The sequence below is a fragment of the Rattus norvegicus genome, chromosome 4 (assembly GCF_036323735.1).
Source record: "Rattus norvegicus strain BN/NHsdMcwi chromosome 4, GRCr8, whole genome shotgun sequence".
In the NCBI taxonomy this organism is placed as follows: domain Eukaryota; kingdom Metazoa; phylum Chordata; class Mammalia; order Rodentia; family Muridae; genus Rattus; species Rattus norvegicus.
The window spans coordinates 33,979,612-33,993,769 of NC_086022.1; the positions used below are offsets into that span (position 1 = coordinate 33,979,612).

A 14,158-nucleotide genomic window follows, 5' to 3' on the forward strand; every position below is an offset into this window, starting at 1 on the left:
AATAGCAAAGGAAACTAGGTATTTATGGATAGTATCTGCTTGTGCGGACCTCACATACTCCTTTCCAGATTTGTAATATGTGAAATCGAACTAAGATTACTTATTTATATATAGATTAGCATATTCACTATTTCCCAAGGAAGAATTTTAAGCAAGATACAGATGTCTTCAGATTACAAAAATTTGTAAATCTAATAGTGAAATTACTGACCTAGTATTTTGATGCATACATACCAGTACATTTTTTAGTTCTAATTTTTGTTTATTTATTCTATGTACACTCTCACAGAATGGCAAGAATGTGAATTATTCCACTTATGAATAGCTTAACCATTCTCAACCACTGCGATGTTTCACCAGCCCTTTCTTATTCTTCCTCCCCCTCTTCTCCAATTAGTTTTTTAAGTTAGTATATAAAGAAATGGGTTTTACTAATGATATTCCCTTTGCACACATTGTGTGTTTTGTATTCGACCTTCTTGCTTCCCCGCTCTTCCTCCCCAGTTGGCCACACCACTCTGCTTTCCCATCAGCTGTGTCCAATGGTTTATATTTTTCAGGCTTTATGTACCAAATATATTGCAGAGAAGTCATATCTTCCATAATTGAGGACATTTTCATTTAAAGCAAACTGAAGCGGTCAGGACAGCTTTAGTACTGTGATGATAGTGTATAAGTATTTTGAAACCTAAGCTCTTGGATAAATGTATAAGTTTCTGGGTCAGCACTCATCCTACAGGGGCCACTGTTAAACAGAAGCTCTGTGTGAGCCCCCCCGCCCCCCCCCCCGCCCAGAGCATTTGCTCTTCACAGGATCAACTACATTATATGATAAACGGCTATTTATTTATGCATCTAAATACCTCATTTGGCCTTGCTCCCACTCTCCTTAGGGAAAGCACGGGATAACCTATTATTTGGTATTTTGTTGACCTTGCTTAGTCTTTCAGGTTCTTGAGATAAGACTTCCAAATTTGGAAAATAGGAATATTTGGTATAAGTTAAGTTAGACACACACACACACACACACACACACACACACACACACACACACACACACACACACACGATCTATCACAAGCAAACGACTTGAACTCTGCAACAATGAAATTACCTTATTTAGGTCCTAGAACAAAGCAAAACTTTTTCACAGTCTCAAAGATTCATCTTCCTTCCCTGAAAGCTGTCTCAGGTCACACTTACACTCTTGGAAAAAAAAAAGAATATCCTGTTTTTGTTAAAATAATTCACAACCATGAAACGTAATCATCTAATAGAAGCCTAATTCAATTTAATTTCAACTCAGTTTTCCCTCTTCTGCAGCGTTTCAGCCTAGGTTTTGTAAAATGAAAATTTTGTTCCTGTTTGAGGATGCAAACTAATAGTTTGCACCATGACATTTCTTTTTTTTTAATATATTTTTTAAAGATTTATTTATTTACTTAATGTATATAAGCACACTGTAGCTGTCTTCAGACACACCCAACCCCATTACAGATGGTTGTGAGCCACCATGTGGTTGCTGGGAATTGAACTCAGGACCTTGAGAAGAGCAGTCAGTGCTCTTAACTGCTGAGCCATCTCTCCAGCCCGACATTTCTTTACTAACAAAGAACATAGGACACTTATTGTTTATTATATGTCAAAATTCACTATTAGGCTGTGTGTGGTGGCCCAGACATGTAATCCCATCCCTAGAAGCCAGAAACAGAAGGACTACAACTTCCAGGCCAACATGGGTACACAGTCCAACCCAGGTCTCAAAAATAACAATGGCGAAAATTCACTATGGCAAAGCCAGATTCTTGTCTTTTCTCTCTTGTATGGACATGAAGCACCTTAATGCATATGTCTTTGACTTAAGAGCATCCTTATGTAAGGAACAGACATCTGTACTGGGGTTCAGGAAATGACCAGAAGCAAAGTCTGAAGCCACCAGAGCTAGATTCCATCTGTCCCACACACCGTGGATCTAATTGAATAACTGGAGCTCTTTGTGAACTACCCATGCTCAGGGACAAATTGCTGTCCATCCTTCATGTTGCTTAGAATTGTTATGCTCAGACATTTTACTTCACAGAACAATTTGAACCTGGACTTTGTGTTTTGCTCAAATGAGAGAGCAAAATTCTCTAGTTTTCTTTTTAACCTTATCTATGTGTAAGTAGTTTTAGAAATCTAAAATCTTATAATTTTGCTGGACAGATTTTTCCTTCTAACAACACAGTTAGATAGACAGCATATGATCTTCCTAGATGTTCAGAATCGAATGCGTATTCCAGCTTATTCAAGATGCCAACTCTGAAAGAGCAACGACATCACCAGATATGATAACAGTGCCAAGTGCTGCCCCAGGACTGAAGGAGAGAGCCACTGGCTCGATACTTCCCACAGAATAATGATAACTAGGCCCTTATCATTTGCATAACTCAAACGTTTAATGTTATACAATCATGCGTGGCATTGTGATATTTTCAACCTTTGTCAGAAAAAACGTCTTAAAATAATGGTAAAGAAAGCCCAAGCAACTCAGAGAGATCCTGCCTTAAAATAAAATAAGAGGAAGGGTAAGGAAGGATGTCAGTGGTAGAGAACTTGCCTTCCATGTTCAAAGCTCCTAGTTCAGTACTTAATACTGAAGAAAAGGTATATGGGACAGGGCGGAGGGTGGTGGTGGTGACTGATAAACTTCTTCAATAGACATCAGAATTACAGCTGCTTAAGGACCTGTGGACACAGGCATGTTGGCATATAGCTATAATCTTAGGATATTGAGCCAGGAAGATTACTGTGGACCCTAAGCCAGGCTGGACTACAAAGTATCAGACTGACCAGCCAGGCTACATAGGGAAACCCTATATCAAGCAAAACAATGCACAGCACACTACCAGGGAAGCCCAGTATGTTGGACATAGTACCATGAAAGCCTGGTGTCATCATGCACAGTATGGATCCTAGCATCCCAACACTGGGGAGGCTGAGGCAGGCTCGCCTGGGATTCAGAGAGAGGTGCAGTCTCAGCAAAATGAAATCACCCACCAAGCAGCCAGACAAAGCATCAAGAAGAAAATTATGGAAAGTATACTAAGAAATTCAGAGCAGATTTACTTTTGGATTATCTCTGAAATCTTCTAAGTACATATACAAACTTAGTGATAGGACGTTAAAATGCGGTCTACTACAATGTGAACTTTGGGCAAAGCAGGGCCATCATAGACCCCTTCAAGGAGGATTTAACTACTTGACCGAGATTAGAATAGAATACGATGTTAAAAAACCCTTGATTATTTGCAGACAAATAGAACTGTTACTTTAAGAGCTAGTTCACCAAGACTAATACCACAGAATAGAAGCTACATAAATCCTGCTATCTCTGATCCATTTCCTCCAAAACCTTCGACTAGCAATGTCTTCCCTATTTATTTCCCTTGTCGGTTGTGTGCAAAGAAGATGCTCGCACACAGCTTTAGAGATGCTCTCTCACAGTCAGTCTTTAGAGTGAAAAAGATGTCTGCATATGAGTTGCACTAAAACGTCTCCCATTTGAATCTCCATTTGACACTAGCTAACTATTCTCTTGAGGAGTGATTGATGCGTGCCTCCCATTCATGCAAGTCTTAAAGTAACAAATTATTGTGAGGGTGGGTTGACAACATGGGGATCATAAGGAAGGCAGAGTGCAAGTGCAACTTGGAGGTAGAGGACTGGCAGGTAGAGGACTTCCGCAGCATAGATACACAGCCCACATTTGTCTTTTAGCAGTCACCTTACACTGGTATAAAATGGGAAACTACACGCCTGTGGAAGGCAGGTGTGGTGACAGACACTTGTAACTTCAGTATTTGCGAAGCTGAAACAACAGAATCTAAGCTCAGGGTAACCCTTAGCTACTTATACAGTTGGATACCAGCCTGGGCTAAATGAAACCCTGTCTCCAGAAACCCAGAACAGTAACAAAAGGATCCACAAAAGCTAAAAGGAATGGCGATAGCAGCTTCCAGTCTCAACCATAGGAGCAGTGATGGTATTGGGAGCGTTGAGTCAATCCAGTCCAACAAAACTCCTGTTTGTCAGTTCTGGATGGGCAGCCCAACAAAGTAATAAGAGGGTACGAGTAAGGACTCCATTATCTGAGCTTAAATACTTCATGAACTCACTGTAATTTATTTGTAGAACTAAGATATAATAACCACTCCAAAATGACCCTATGGGATCCCAAGAGGTTCCCCAGGTAATTTCCTGTAACAAATAACAATGGATATGCAAAGTTCTCCCTCCTGGCCATACTTTAGGCTGGAAAGACAGTACTCTTGCTATGTCATAGATCTGGAAGTGGATAAAGTAAACGTAGAAGTTTTCGATGGGATGGTCAAGCCACGAGTACAGACAGAAAACTGAGCTGAACCATTCCGGAATGTATTTTGGAAGAAGCAACTATTTTAATTTCATAGCTGAAATCTAAAGCCAATGTGGTCAATGTAAACAATAGAAACTATGTACAAAATTTGTAATGAAACCCATTGTTTCTTCTAATAACTAAATGATCTAAAGAAATAAAATTGAGTCAGCTCTCAGATATTGCCAACCTCGTATTTTGACTGGAGCCTGGGGATTTTACCTTGATGCTAGATATGTATTTTTGGGACAGGTTATTGTTAGGTAGTCTAGGTTGTTTCCAAACTCAGGCTCTCCCGGCCTTAGCCTCCCCTGTCCTGGGATTACAGGCCTTCTGTGTTTGACTGGCAACATTACTTTAGAGAGATAGTTTCTATTCTACAATGGACTAAAAGATGTAAGTGGAGACAGTGTCATTAACAGGTGGACCTTTAAGAAAACATTTAACATTTAAGGCAACAAGGCATTGTGGTGTTTATCAATGAGATGATGCAGTTGTAAATATACTTTGGGTAAACTAGCTTGGGAAGGTGGTGTGAATAAAATATTCTCTTATAAAAACCCGTGGAATGACCTGCGGGAATTGTTCTTCCGACGGTTTGTTCTTTCTGTGTAGAATTTAGTGGCCTTTAGATTTGTTCTACTTTGTCTTTTCCTTCATCTTTCATGGATGTCTGCTGTTTATAACCAGTCAGGTATCCTCATATCGACTCAGGGTCTCACTCTGGAGCTTAGGCTGGCCTTGGCCTGGAACTATTTAACCTGGCCCTCTCACTTCCAGCAGTATCCCTGCCTTGACCTTCTGAGTGCTAACAGGGCAAGAGTAAACAGCTGTACCTGGAGTCTTCTCACAAATGAAGACATGATGGGTAGTCTCCGGAGTAACCAGGTCGCCTTTCCCTAATCTTTTATTGTGCTCTTTGGAGGTAAGATCTCATTGGAACTCACTGTGAGGTCCATACTGTTTTGAAATCATGGTGATGTAGCTGTCTCAGTGTCCTGGTTTGTGGGAATGCAGATATGAGCCAATATGTCCAATTAATTGTCTCTGGTCTCTATTCAGGTCTCATCTTATCTTAATGTGATAGTAGCACAAAATGTTTCACTTATACACACTCCATTTCTCTGACCGCTCAGCGTATCCATTAGCGATACTTAAACAATACATTGAGAAAGCCTCCCCCCAAAAAATGAAACTACTGTTAGCCATTCTTCTCATGTAACAAAACGCCTGGGAAAAGCAACCTACGAAGGGTTTCCCTTGGCTCACCGTTTGATGAGCATATGGTTGTCTGTCTGTACAGGAGAGGCCTAACACCTAAAACATGAAACGGTATCCCTCACACATCACAGTCAGGAAGCAGAGGCTCATGAAAACTTGGACTTAGTTTGTTTCTCTTTCCTGCTTACTCACTTCTGGAGCCTACATCATGGTATATGTATATATATAATATTTAATATATTACTATGATTAATATAATATATAATATATATTACTTTTGATTGTGTAGTCAGTTTCTCCGAGTCTGTGAATTACTAGTAAGCAAGTAGTTCACAATATTCTATCAATATTCTGTATGGTTTTTTTTTTCTATTTTGATCCAGGGTTTTGCTATGTAGCCCAAGCTAACTTTAAACACTCTCTTCCTACCTCACTCTCCCCTGTGCTGAGATATACACCAGACTTGGGTTCTATAAGCTTTTGGATATGAAAAGTGCAAATCCCAACTGCAGATCCAGGGTATTCTGCGTGCTCACACAACCCTTCCGTGTCCAACAAGTGAAACAGCTGTCCCCTAACCTCTTCTAGAGCAGTAAGCTGCTGAACCACATGAACCCTTATAGACTCAGTATGTGTGGGAAGTGTTACCTCATGGGGGTTTCCAGATGAAATGAGTACTCTCTATCTGTCCAATAGGGTGGCCTCTAGCCACAGGTAGCTATTGAGTCTTTCCATTGTGATCACTGTGGCTAAGGAACAAAAGGTATTCGACATCCACATACATTGAGTTAGCACAAGTCTAGTAGACCCTCCTAACATTCCGTATGTATCAGAAGTGTGAGGCCATGGTGGAGAATCCAAGGGTCTTCTTCACATAGAAGCATGGTGTTTATAAACCCTGTCGTTCCTTCAGTATGGACTTTCAAAAGTTTCCCATTTTTAGAAAATAAACCCCCAAACAACCGGTCTTTTGGCTCCTTTCCGGTATGATTCATCTTCTTGTAGAGAGGTGTAAGACCGATTTTATTGCCAACTCAGCCCCCTCTTCTACAGACAGAACTCAGTGATTAGATGCTGTATTTATTTAGGCTATCCTCTCAAAAAACCTGGTTTCTATGCTCCGTTGAAGTGACAGAAATGTTTCCATGAAGATTATCCCAGACAGCACAAATGTTCTTTCCCAAAGTAGAGACTGGAGCCACAGCTCCCTCACACTGCCGGTCCCATCTGTTGATACTTATAGAAGCAGCACCCACTTCTCAGACAGGAGATGCCAGTTCCTTGGTAAGGACAGAGAATATGGGGATGCATTCAAAAGGGGGAAAAAAGAGTCTACCTGAAAAATCAGATCCACAGACTAAAGTAGCTGGAGAGTTATTTAGAAACTGAAACATTTTCCTTCTACAGCACAGAGATAGATTCTTTGTGTATACTTGCCTGGCTATTCTCTCAGCAATATATTCTAGGAAATGAAGTTGTAAATACGTTTTACCAGTCCCAACCCTCCATTTTCCCGTCTGTAACATGTCCTGATTATTTCAGGCTAGAGAGGTGGCTCAGTGGTTAGGTGCTACACTATTCTTCCTTAGGACCTGAGTTCAGTTCCCATCACCCACCCCTGGCACCGTCACACTGTAACTCCAGTTCTAAGAGATCTGGTCCATGCCTCTGGTCTCCATGAATACCTATATTCCTGTGCATGTCCTATCCCAGGATACTTAAACACATACTCATAAATAAAAATGAATCTTTAAAAAATAGGATTATATTTCATTAGGGGAACTTGGTTTTAATTCATTACTATAGTGCATTGTTTAATTTTTTTTATTGCTAACTTATCGTGGCTTTCTTAAATTAAGCTTGGTGGGTAGGTATGTGCAGAATAAGCACACACACATATGGTTCAGTGCTATTTTTATTTTAGTTATAAATTGGGGTTGGAGAGGGCTTGGAATGTATCCTCCAGGACAATTCTGGGGCAGAATAGAAAGATGGAGAAAATGACTGGGACATAGAAGGCAAAGAAGGACCTCATCCCAGGGCTGAGTCCACTTGTTAGATGAGAGGCAAGACTTCTGGCACAGTCAGTGACATTTGCTCAATCTCTGCTTAGTTGCAGACAGTTTAGAACGAGCTGGTGTTGGGCAGGATTGAGGCTTGTTAAAGGGGGTTTTAGAGCAGAGGATATGTAGATAGAAATACATGGGGTACGGTGAAGGTACACTCCAGAGGAGAGCTGGAGGCTTCTCTGAGGCTCTCTCTTTGCTTTCCTTCCAGTAATTTCCAATATATACCACTCAGGTCAGTTTTGAAAATATTGCCTTCAAAGGGTGAGCAAGGAATTTAAACGAGATAGCAGGGTAGTCCCAAAGGCGTGCCCTCCGGGTTTCAAATGATAAGGTAAAATTCTAGATCATCTGGATATGGGAAGGTAGGCTATCTTTACTGCCAATGAAGTTCTTGTTTGAGATTCCTAGGAAATGTCCTGGAAAAGAAATAAGGTACTTCCAAGGTCATCTGTAGTCTATCCTTACTTAAGCTTGGCTCGTAGCTATTTCAATGCACGTCCCTGCATGGAACAGGTCAGCCTGAAGGGCGGCAGCACTGAGTCATACCCTGATGGGTGCCATGGCTGCTAATACTACTGAAATTCTAAATCTGACGCGTTAGTGTTCTACAGAATATTAAGCACTTTTGCCTCTTTGTGGATTGCCTGTATTGAGAGGGTTATCTTGCTGCCTTTTCTATGCACACACGTAATTTCAAGCTATTGTTGCTACTATTTGTCTTTTCCTGATTCGGTTTCTCTGATCAGCCTTGGCTGTCCGGGAATTAGCTCTGTTGTCCAGGGTGGTTTCAAACTCTGAGATTATCTGCCTCTGCCTCTCTGTTGGCCTTAAAGTCATGAGCCACCACGGCTGCTTGTTTTTTGTATCTCCAGACAATGACTGCATTGTAGGGTGTCTAGGAACTCAATTCTCCTGTCCTGGGTGTTGTTGGGATTATGTATGCATCTCACACGTGTGGCAAAACCACAATTTTGTCTCTTCAAATATCATATCTCTGTCCCCACAGGGCTTTTGGAGGCATTAATGATCTATGTTGACCATCATAGTTCATTTTGTATGTAGGAGAAAAGTAGGTAACCCTTCACATATGTGGAAGGAGAGGGTGTACTGAGGGTTTAGAAAGGGGCAAAAGCAGGGAGTGTGAACTGAAAAGATATACAAGAAGAAAGTCCAAAGTCCTCTTCATCCCTTTCCTTCTAGCAGTGTGGTCTTTAGGGCCAGCTAGGTCATCCCAGTGGACACCACACTAGAATAGGGCCTAGGTCTTGGCCTTCTAGGCCAGTCCAGGCCATTGTGAGGCCTTGAATGCTTGGGGTCACCAGGTTAACTATAGACTTTGTGGAGTCCACAGCATCTGGGAGTCCAAACCCTGCCCTGGAACCCACACTTGCCAGGCCCCAGAAGCACAGGCCTTGCCCCAAGTGCCAGAGCCCCCTCGCCCACGGTCTTGGGGGTGGGGCGGCCTCGCCTCGGGCCGGTGCTTTTCGCCCTTCGTTGGCCGCCAGAGGCTCCCTCTCTCCCTCTCCTGGGATTTCGCTGCTGGGCTCCCTCTCTCTGCGGCCCTAGAGTTAATCCCATCAGCCGAGGTGAGGCACCTGTTACCCCGGGGCCTTCCTCATCCCCACGACCTGTCCCCTAGTCCACCGGGCCTCGCGGGCCTCAGGGCCCAGCGTGGGGGCCCCGCACGTGGGCCGAGCGGCGTCCCAACCCCAGGCCGCAGGCGAGGGTGTTAGCGCTTCGGGTCCCCAGGCCGGGCCGCCATGGCTGGGGTTGGATGGGGGGAGGGAGCGCAGCGCGCGTCCCGGGGCCGCCCCGCGCGGGCAAGACGCGCGTGGGGGGCCGAGGCGCGAGTGCAGGCGGCCGCCGCGCGCGCCGCGCCGTGACGAGCGGGCGGAGGGCACACGGGCTGCGCCGAACCCTCACGGTCACGGGGGGCGGGGGGGAGCGCCGGAGGAGTCCGACCTCCCGCCCGGGCCGCTCGGTAAGGGGGCGGCGTGCGGGTGGCGGGGCGGCGGGAGCGCGGGGACGCGGCGGCGTGCACAAAGGCGGACCCGCGGGCGGGTGGGGGTGGACTGCGGTCGGGAGCGCTGGGGTGAGGAGCGGAGGCATTATTCGCGGGATCTATTGTTTCCCGGCACACGGGGTGAAAAAAAAAAGAGGCATTTGTGGTCATCACCCTAGCATTTGCTCCCTCTGCTTAATGGGGCCGGCGAGCTTGTCTCCTCCCGGTGCCACACACAGGGATCCGCCTGGCAGCCGCCGGGAGCCGCAGCCAATGTGTTAGGACTTCAGGTGCTTCTTGGCACAAAGCTAGACTGCGACCTCCTACCGTAGCGCTTGGCGTCACCTGCTCTCCCGGCCCTGCCCCGGGGCCGAGGTATTGCGTCCCGAACCAGGCTGGGGAATCGGCTGCCTCTCAAGTTGGTGTTATTTATGTTTGTCTTTTGTGAGGGCAGGTTTTGAATCCCCGGCGGCCCCTTCGCCCCCGCCTCCGCCCCCTCGGGCTTGAATTGGCGGAGGGAGGGAGCGGGTGTGCAGCTAGGGGAGAGGGGAGGGTGTTTATGGGTAAAAGGACATTGTCAACGCTTTCCAAAAAAAAAAAAAAAAAAAAATAATAATAAAGAAAGAAAGAAATAAAAAATAAAGAAAAAGAATAAAACCAAACCCAAAACCATAGGCACCACACTCCTCTCTTGTTTTGTTTGCCTGAATGGGCCATGCATGCATGCTGGGCCAGCAAGCTGAGTTTTGGAGCTGATTTAAGTGAAAGATAGGCTTCCTCAGCTGATGGTGCGTGAGAGTGATGTGGTTCCGTCTGATATTAAAACAAAACAAAACAAACCTGAATGAAAAATATTTAGAACTGCATTGAGTGCCTGAAGTGTTGGACTGCTGGCATATTGATAGAAAATCCAGTTGTGGGCTGGAGGACAGACAGCAAGCATGCGTTTGCTTTCTTTCTTTCTTTTCCTTTTTTTTTCCATCTTGTAAGTTAGGGGCCAGAAGGAGTAGACAAATTAGGGCTGTGGAAGGAAGTGTCATGGTATACCTGATTTCTGGTTACATTCTCATGGGTCTTTTCCCACGAGACTCCACTCCCTAACTAATAATAACCTCTTGGCTAGGAAACTTCCAAACAATGCATAGAAAAACTTAGAGCAAAACTTAATTGACCTTCCAGAACTTCTGTCCGTTTTGTCCTGAAATTGCACGGAAATTGATACTTTGAGCATGCTGTACATGAGAATATTGGCTCAGAACCATCAAAGAAGCTCTGTAGCCCTATTTTGGAGTTTGAAGACATAGACTCTAAACTTTTCCCTGTTTTGCACGATTATGGAAAATTCCCAAATCAAGCGGCCATTTTTATTTTTTTTTAAGGAGTAAATGAGTTGTCGAGTTCTTTCATAATTCATTCATAGAAATATCCCAAACTTGGTCTAAAGCATTACTGTCGTGTGTGTGTGTGTGTGTGTGTGTGTGTGTGTGTGTGTGTGTGTAGGGGGGTGTATTGTAAGCATCTGCAAGTTTTGTTTGAAACATTTCTGTTACCAAAGACCAATCGGAATAACCCTTCTGCTTCTTAACTTTAAGGGCCCATTTCGAGGTAATTTATTTGATGTGTGGCTAAACCACTTGGAAAACCAAGTGTTTGGTGTTGATTAGTTGACTGAATAGAGATACAGGTAAACACATGGATTCAGAAACTCGTTCTTTTCTATTACAGATGAACCTCTAGAAAAGAGCTATTTTGTGTAACTCTTGACTGTGAGTAAATTTCTAATACACCCGTTGGAACCATCAGTGGACATTAGTGCCCTTTGAGAGGCCCTTTGCCTGGTCAAATACTGGGGATCAGGAAGAGAGGTCTTTTTGGTTTGTTGTTGTTTTTCCCCGTGATCATTATGAGCATTGGCTTTTCACCCTTGAAGTAAAAATGTTGAAAGCTGAATCTTCAGGTGAACGAACCACTCTCAGAAGTGCCTCTCCTCACAGGAATGCATACAGAACTGAGTTCCAGGCACTGAAAAGTACTTTTGACAAACCCAAACCTGATGGGGAACAGAAAACGAAAGAAGGTGAGGGCTCCCAGCAGAGTAGGGGTAGGAAGTATGGCTCCAATGTCAACAGAATTAAGAACCTGTTCATGCAGATGGGTATGGAACCCAACGAGAATGCTGCTATCATTGCCAAAACGAGAGGGAAAGGTAGGCCCTCATCCCCTCAGAAGAGGATGAAGCCCAAAGAATTTGTGGAGAAAACCGATGGCTCAGTGGTTAAACTGGAGTCCTCTGTCTCTGAACGGATTAGCAGATTTGACACAATGCACGATGGCCCTTCGTATGCTAAGTTCACAGAGACTCGAAAGATGTTTGAGAGAAGTGGGCATGAGTCAGGGCAAAATAATCGCCATTCCCCAAAGAAAGAGAAAGCGGGAGAGGCTGAGCCACAGGATGAGTGGGGTGGCTCCAAGTCCAATAGAGGCAGCAGTGATTCCTTGGACAGCCTGAGCCCTCGGACGGAGGCTGTCTCTCCAACTGTGAGCCAACTGAGTGCCGTGTTTGAGAACAGTGAGTCTCCAGGTGCCATCACTCCTGGGAAGGCTGAGAACAGCAACTACTCGGTGACTGGGCATTACCCCCTGAACTTACCATCTGTTACCGTAACCAATCTGGATACCTTTGGCCGTCTCAAGGATTCTAATTCAAGGCCTTCTTCAAACAAACAAGCTACCGACACAGAAGAGCCTGAGAAGAGTGAGGCTGTGCCAGTACCGGAAGTGGCTCAGAAAGGTACCTCTTTAGCTTCATTGCCTAGTGAAGAGAGACAGCTGAGCACGGAAGCTGAGGACGTCACAGCTCAACCAGACACTCCGGACAGCACTGATAAAGACAGTCCTGGAGAACCTTCTGCTGAAAGCCAGGCAATGCCCAAGTCTAACACCCTCTCCCGACCGAAGGAGCCGTTAGAAGATGCTGAAGCTAATGTGGTCGGGAGTGAGGCAGAGCAGCCACAGAGGAGAGACCTGACAGGTGGTGGTGACCTCACCTCCCCGGACGCGTCTGCTTCCAGCTGTGGGAAAGAAGTACCTGAAGACTCGAACAGTTTTGAGGGCTCCCATGTATACATGCATAGTGACTATAACGTGTATCGGGTGAGATCCAGGTATAACTCGGACTGGGGAGAGACGGGCACAGAGCAGGATGAGGGGGACGACAGCGATGAGAACAATTACTATCAGCCCGATATGGAGTACTCGGAAATTGTTGGCTTGCCGCAAGAGGAAGAAATCCCAGCAAATAGGAAAATTAAGTTTAGTTGTGCTCCGATTAAGGTAAGTATGCCTTTTCAGATTGTTCCTTAAGTTTCCTTTCAGCATCGGAGGTCTGAACAGCAGGAACAGACTCGAGTACACAGACACACACACACACACACACACACACACACACACCAAACAAACAGGAGTTTTTGAAATGCAACTGCTTTTACAAGGAGTTCTTTAAGATTACCTGTAATAATCGCATTCCCACTATGTTGTAAGACACAGGGAATAAGGTACACTGAGTGACCTATTGCTAGCCTGAAGTTTGATTTACTTGCTAAATGTCTTGGAGTCATTACTTCTGTGTAAGTGGACCATGTTGCTGAACTTTCTTTTTTCCTTTTTCTTTTTTCTTTTTTCTTTTTTTTTTTTTTTGCATTGCTACTTGGTTGTGAACATTTGCTTTATGAAAGTCTGTCAGCTGACTTAAATACTTGGTCTGCAAAGCCGTGACAACATACAGCTTCAATTTCAGAATGTGTTACGTAGCTTTCTGGTGAGATTTTGAGGAGGGGAGTGTCACTGACCTGCTCTGCGTGGCATTATTTTTCCTCTTATATATATCAGATAAATGCCAGTGGAATTCACATGCTTTACGGTGATGACTTAACATAACTAACATTCGATAGAGGAGAGGAGCGGAAAGCCTCTTAGCAGCGGAACGCTCTCAGTGGAAAATAGCCATGAGGGCTGGGGGCAGTGGGTTGAGTATCAGAATCCCCTCGAGTGCTTTCTCAGAGTGACTTGCCCACCAGCTTAGTCCTTAGATGCTGGCATCCTGTGTGTGTGGAGTGCAGGGAGTTAGGGTGCAACTATGTAGTTTGATGCCACTTTCTAGCACGCAAGATGGACAGATAATAGATTTGGAATTTTATAGCTTATCTTCGTCACTTTGTTCCTCAAAACCTAAAGTCACCGACTCTTGTTCTTTCCAACCCATGGACTTGCACATGAAGCTGTGAGATAGAGAACTTACGTGGAAATCCCCACAGAAATGCCTGGCACTGCTGTGACTGAGCAGTAATGTTTTGAAATAAAGTAATATCCTGTGAAGTTCTGTATAGATGTTAGTAAGGCAGAGTTATCAGTGTATGGTGTGTGCTTTGGGTCAGAATGACCACATGCAGTTCGTCTATGTTTAAAATGAAC

At 44.3% G+C, this 14,158-nt stretch overlaps 1 protein-coding gene across 23 annotated transcripts in view; it reads left to right on the forward strand.

Annotated features, from left to right (window-relative positions):
• Ppp1r9a (protein phosphatase 1, regulatory subunit 9A) overlaps positions 1 to 14,158 on the forward strand; it is a 321,979-nt gene that overhangs the window by 42,663 nt on the left and 265,158 nt on the right. For 10 of the 23 annotated variants that reach the window (XR_005503322.2, XM_006236058.5, XM_039108475.2 and 7 more), the window contains exons 1-2: positions 9,529 to 9,667; positions 11,414 to 13,021. Coding sequence is in view for 22 of the 23 variants with exons in the window: in XM_006236058.5 (XP_006236120.1) it covers positions 11,624 to 13,021 (1,398 nt within the window). In the remaining variant the exon portion in view is untranslated. Of the gene's footprint in view, positions 1 to 9,071; positions 9,273 to 9,528; positions 9,668 to 9,967; positions 10,107 to 11,413; positions 13,022 to 14,158 lie in introns of those variants that run through there. The other 13 variants (XM_063286768.1, XM_063286775.1, XM_063286770.1 and 10 more) reach the window with 4 other exon arrangements.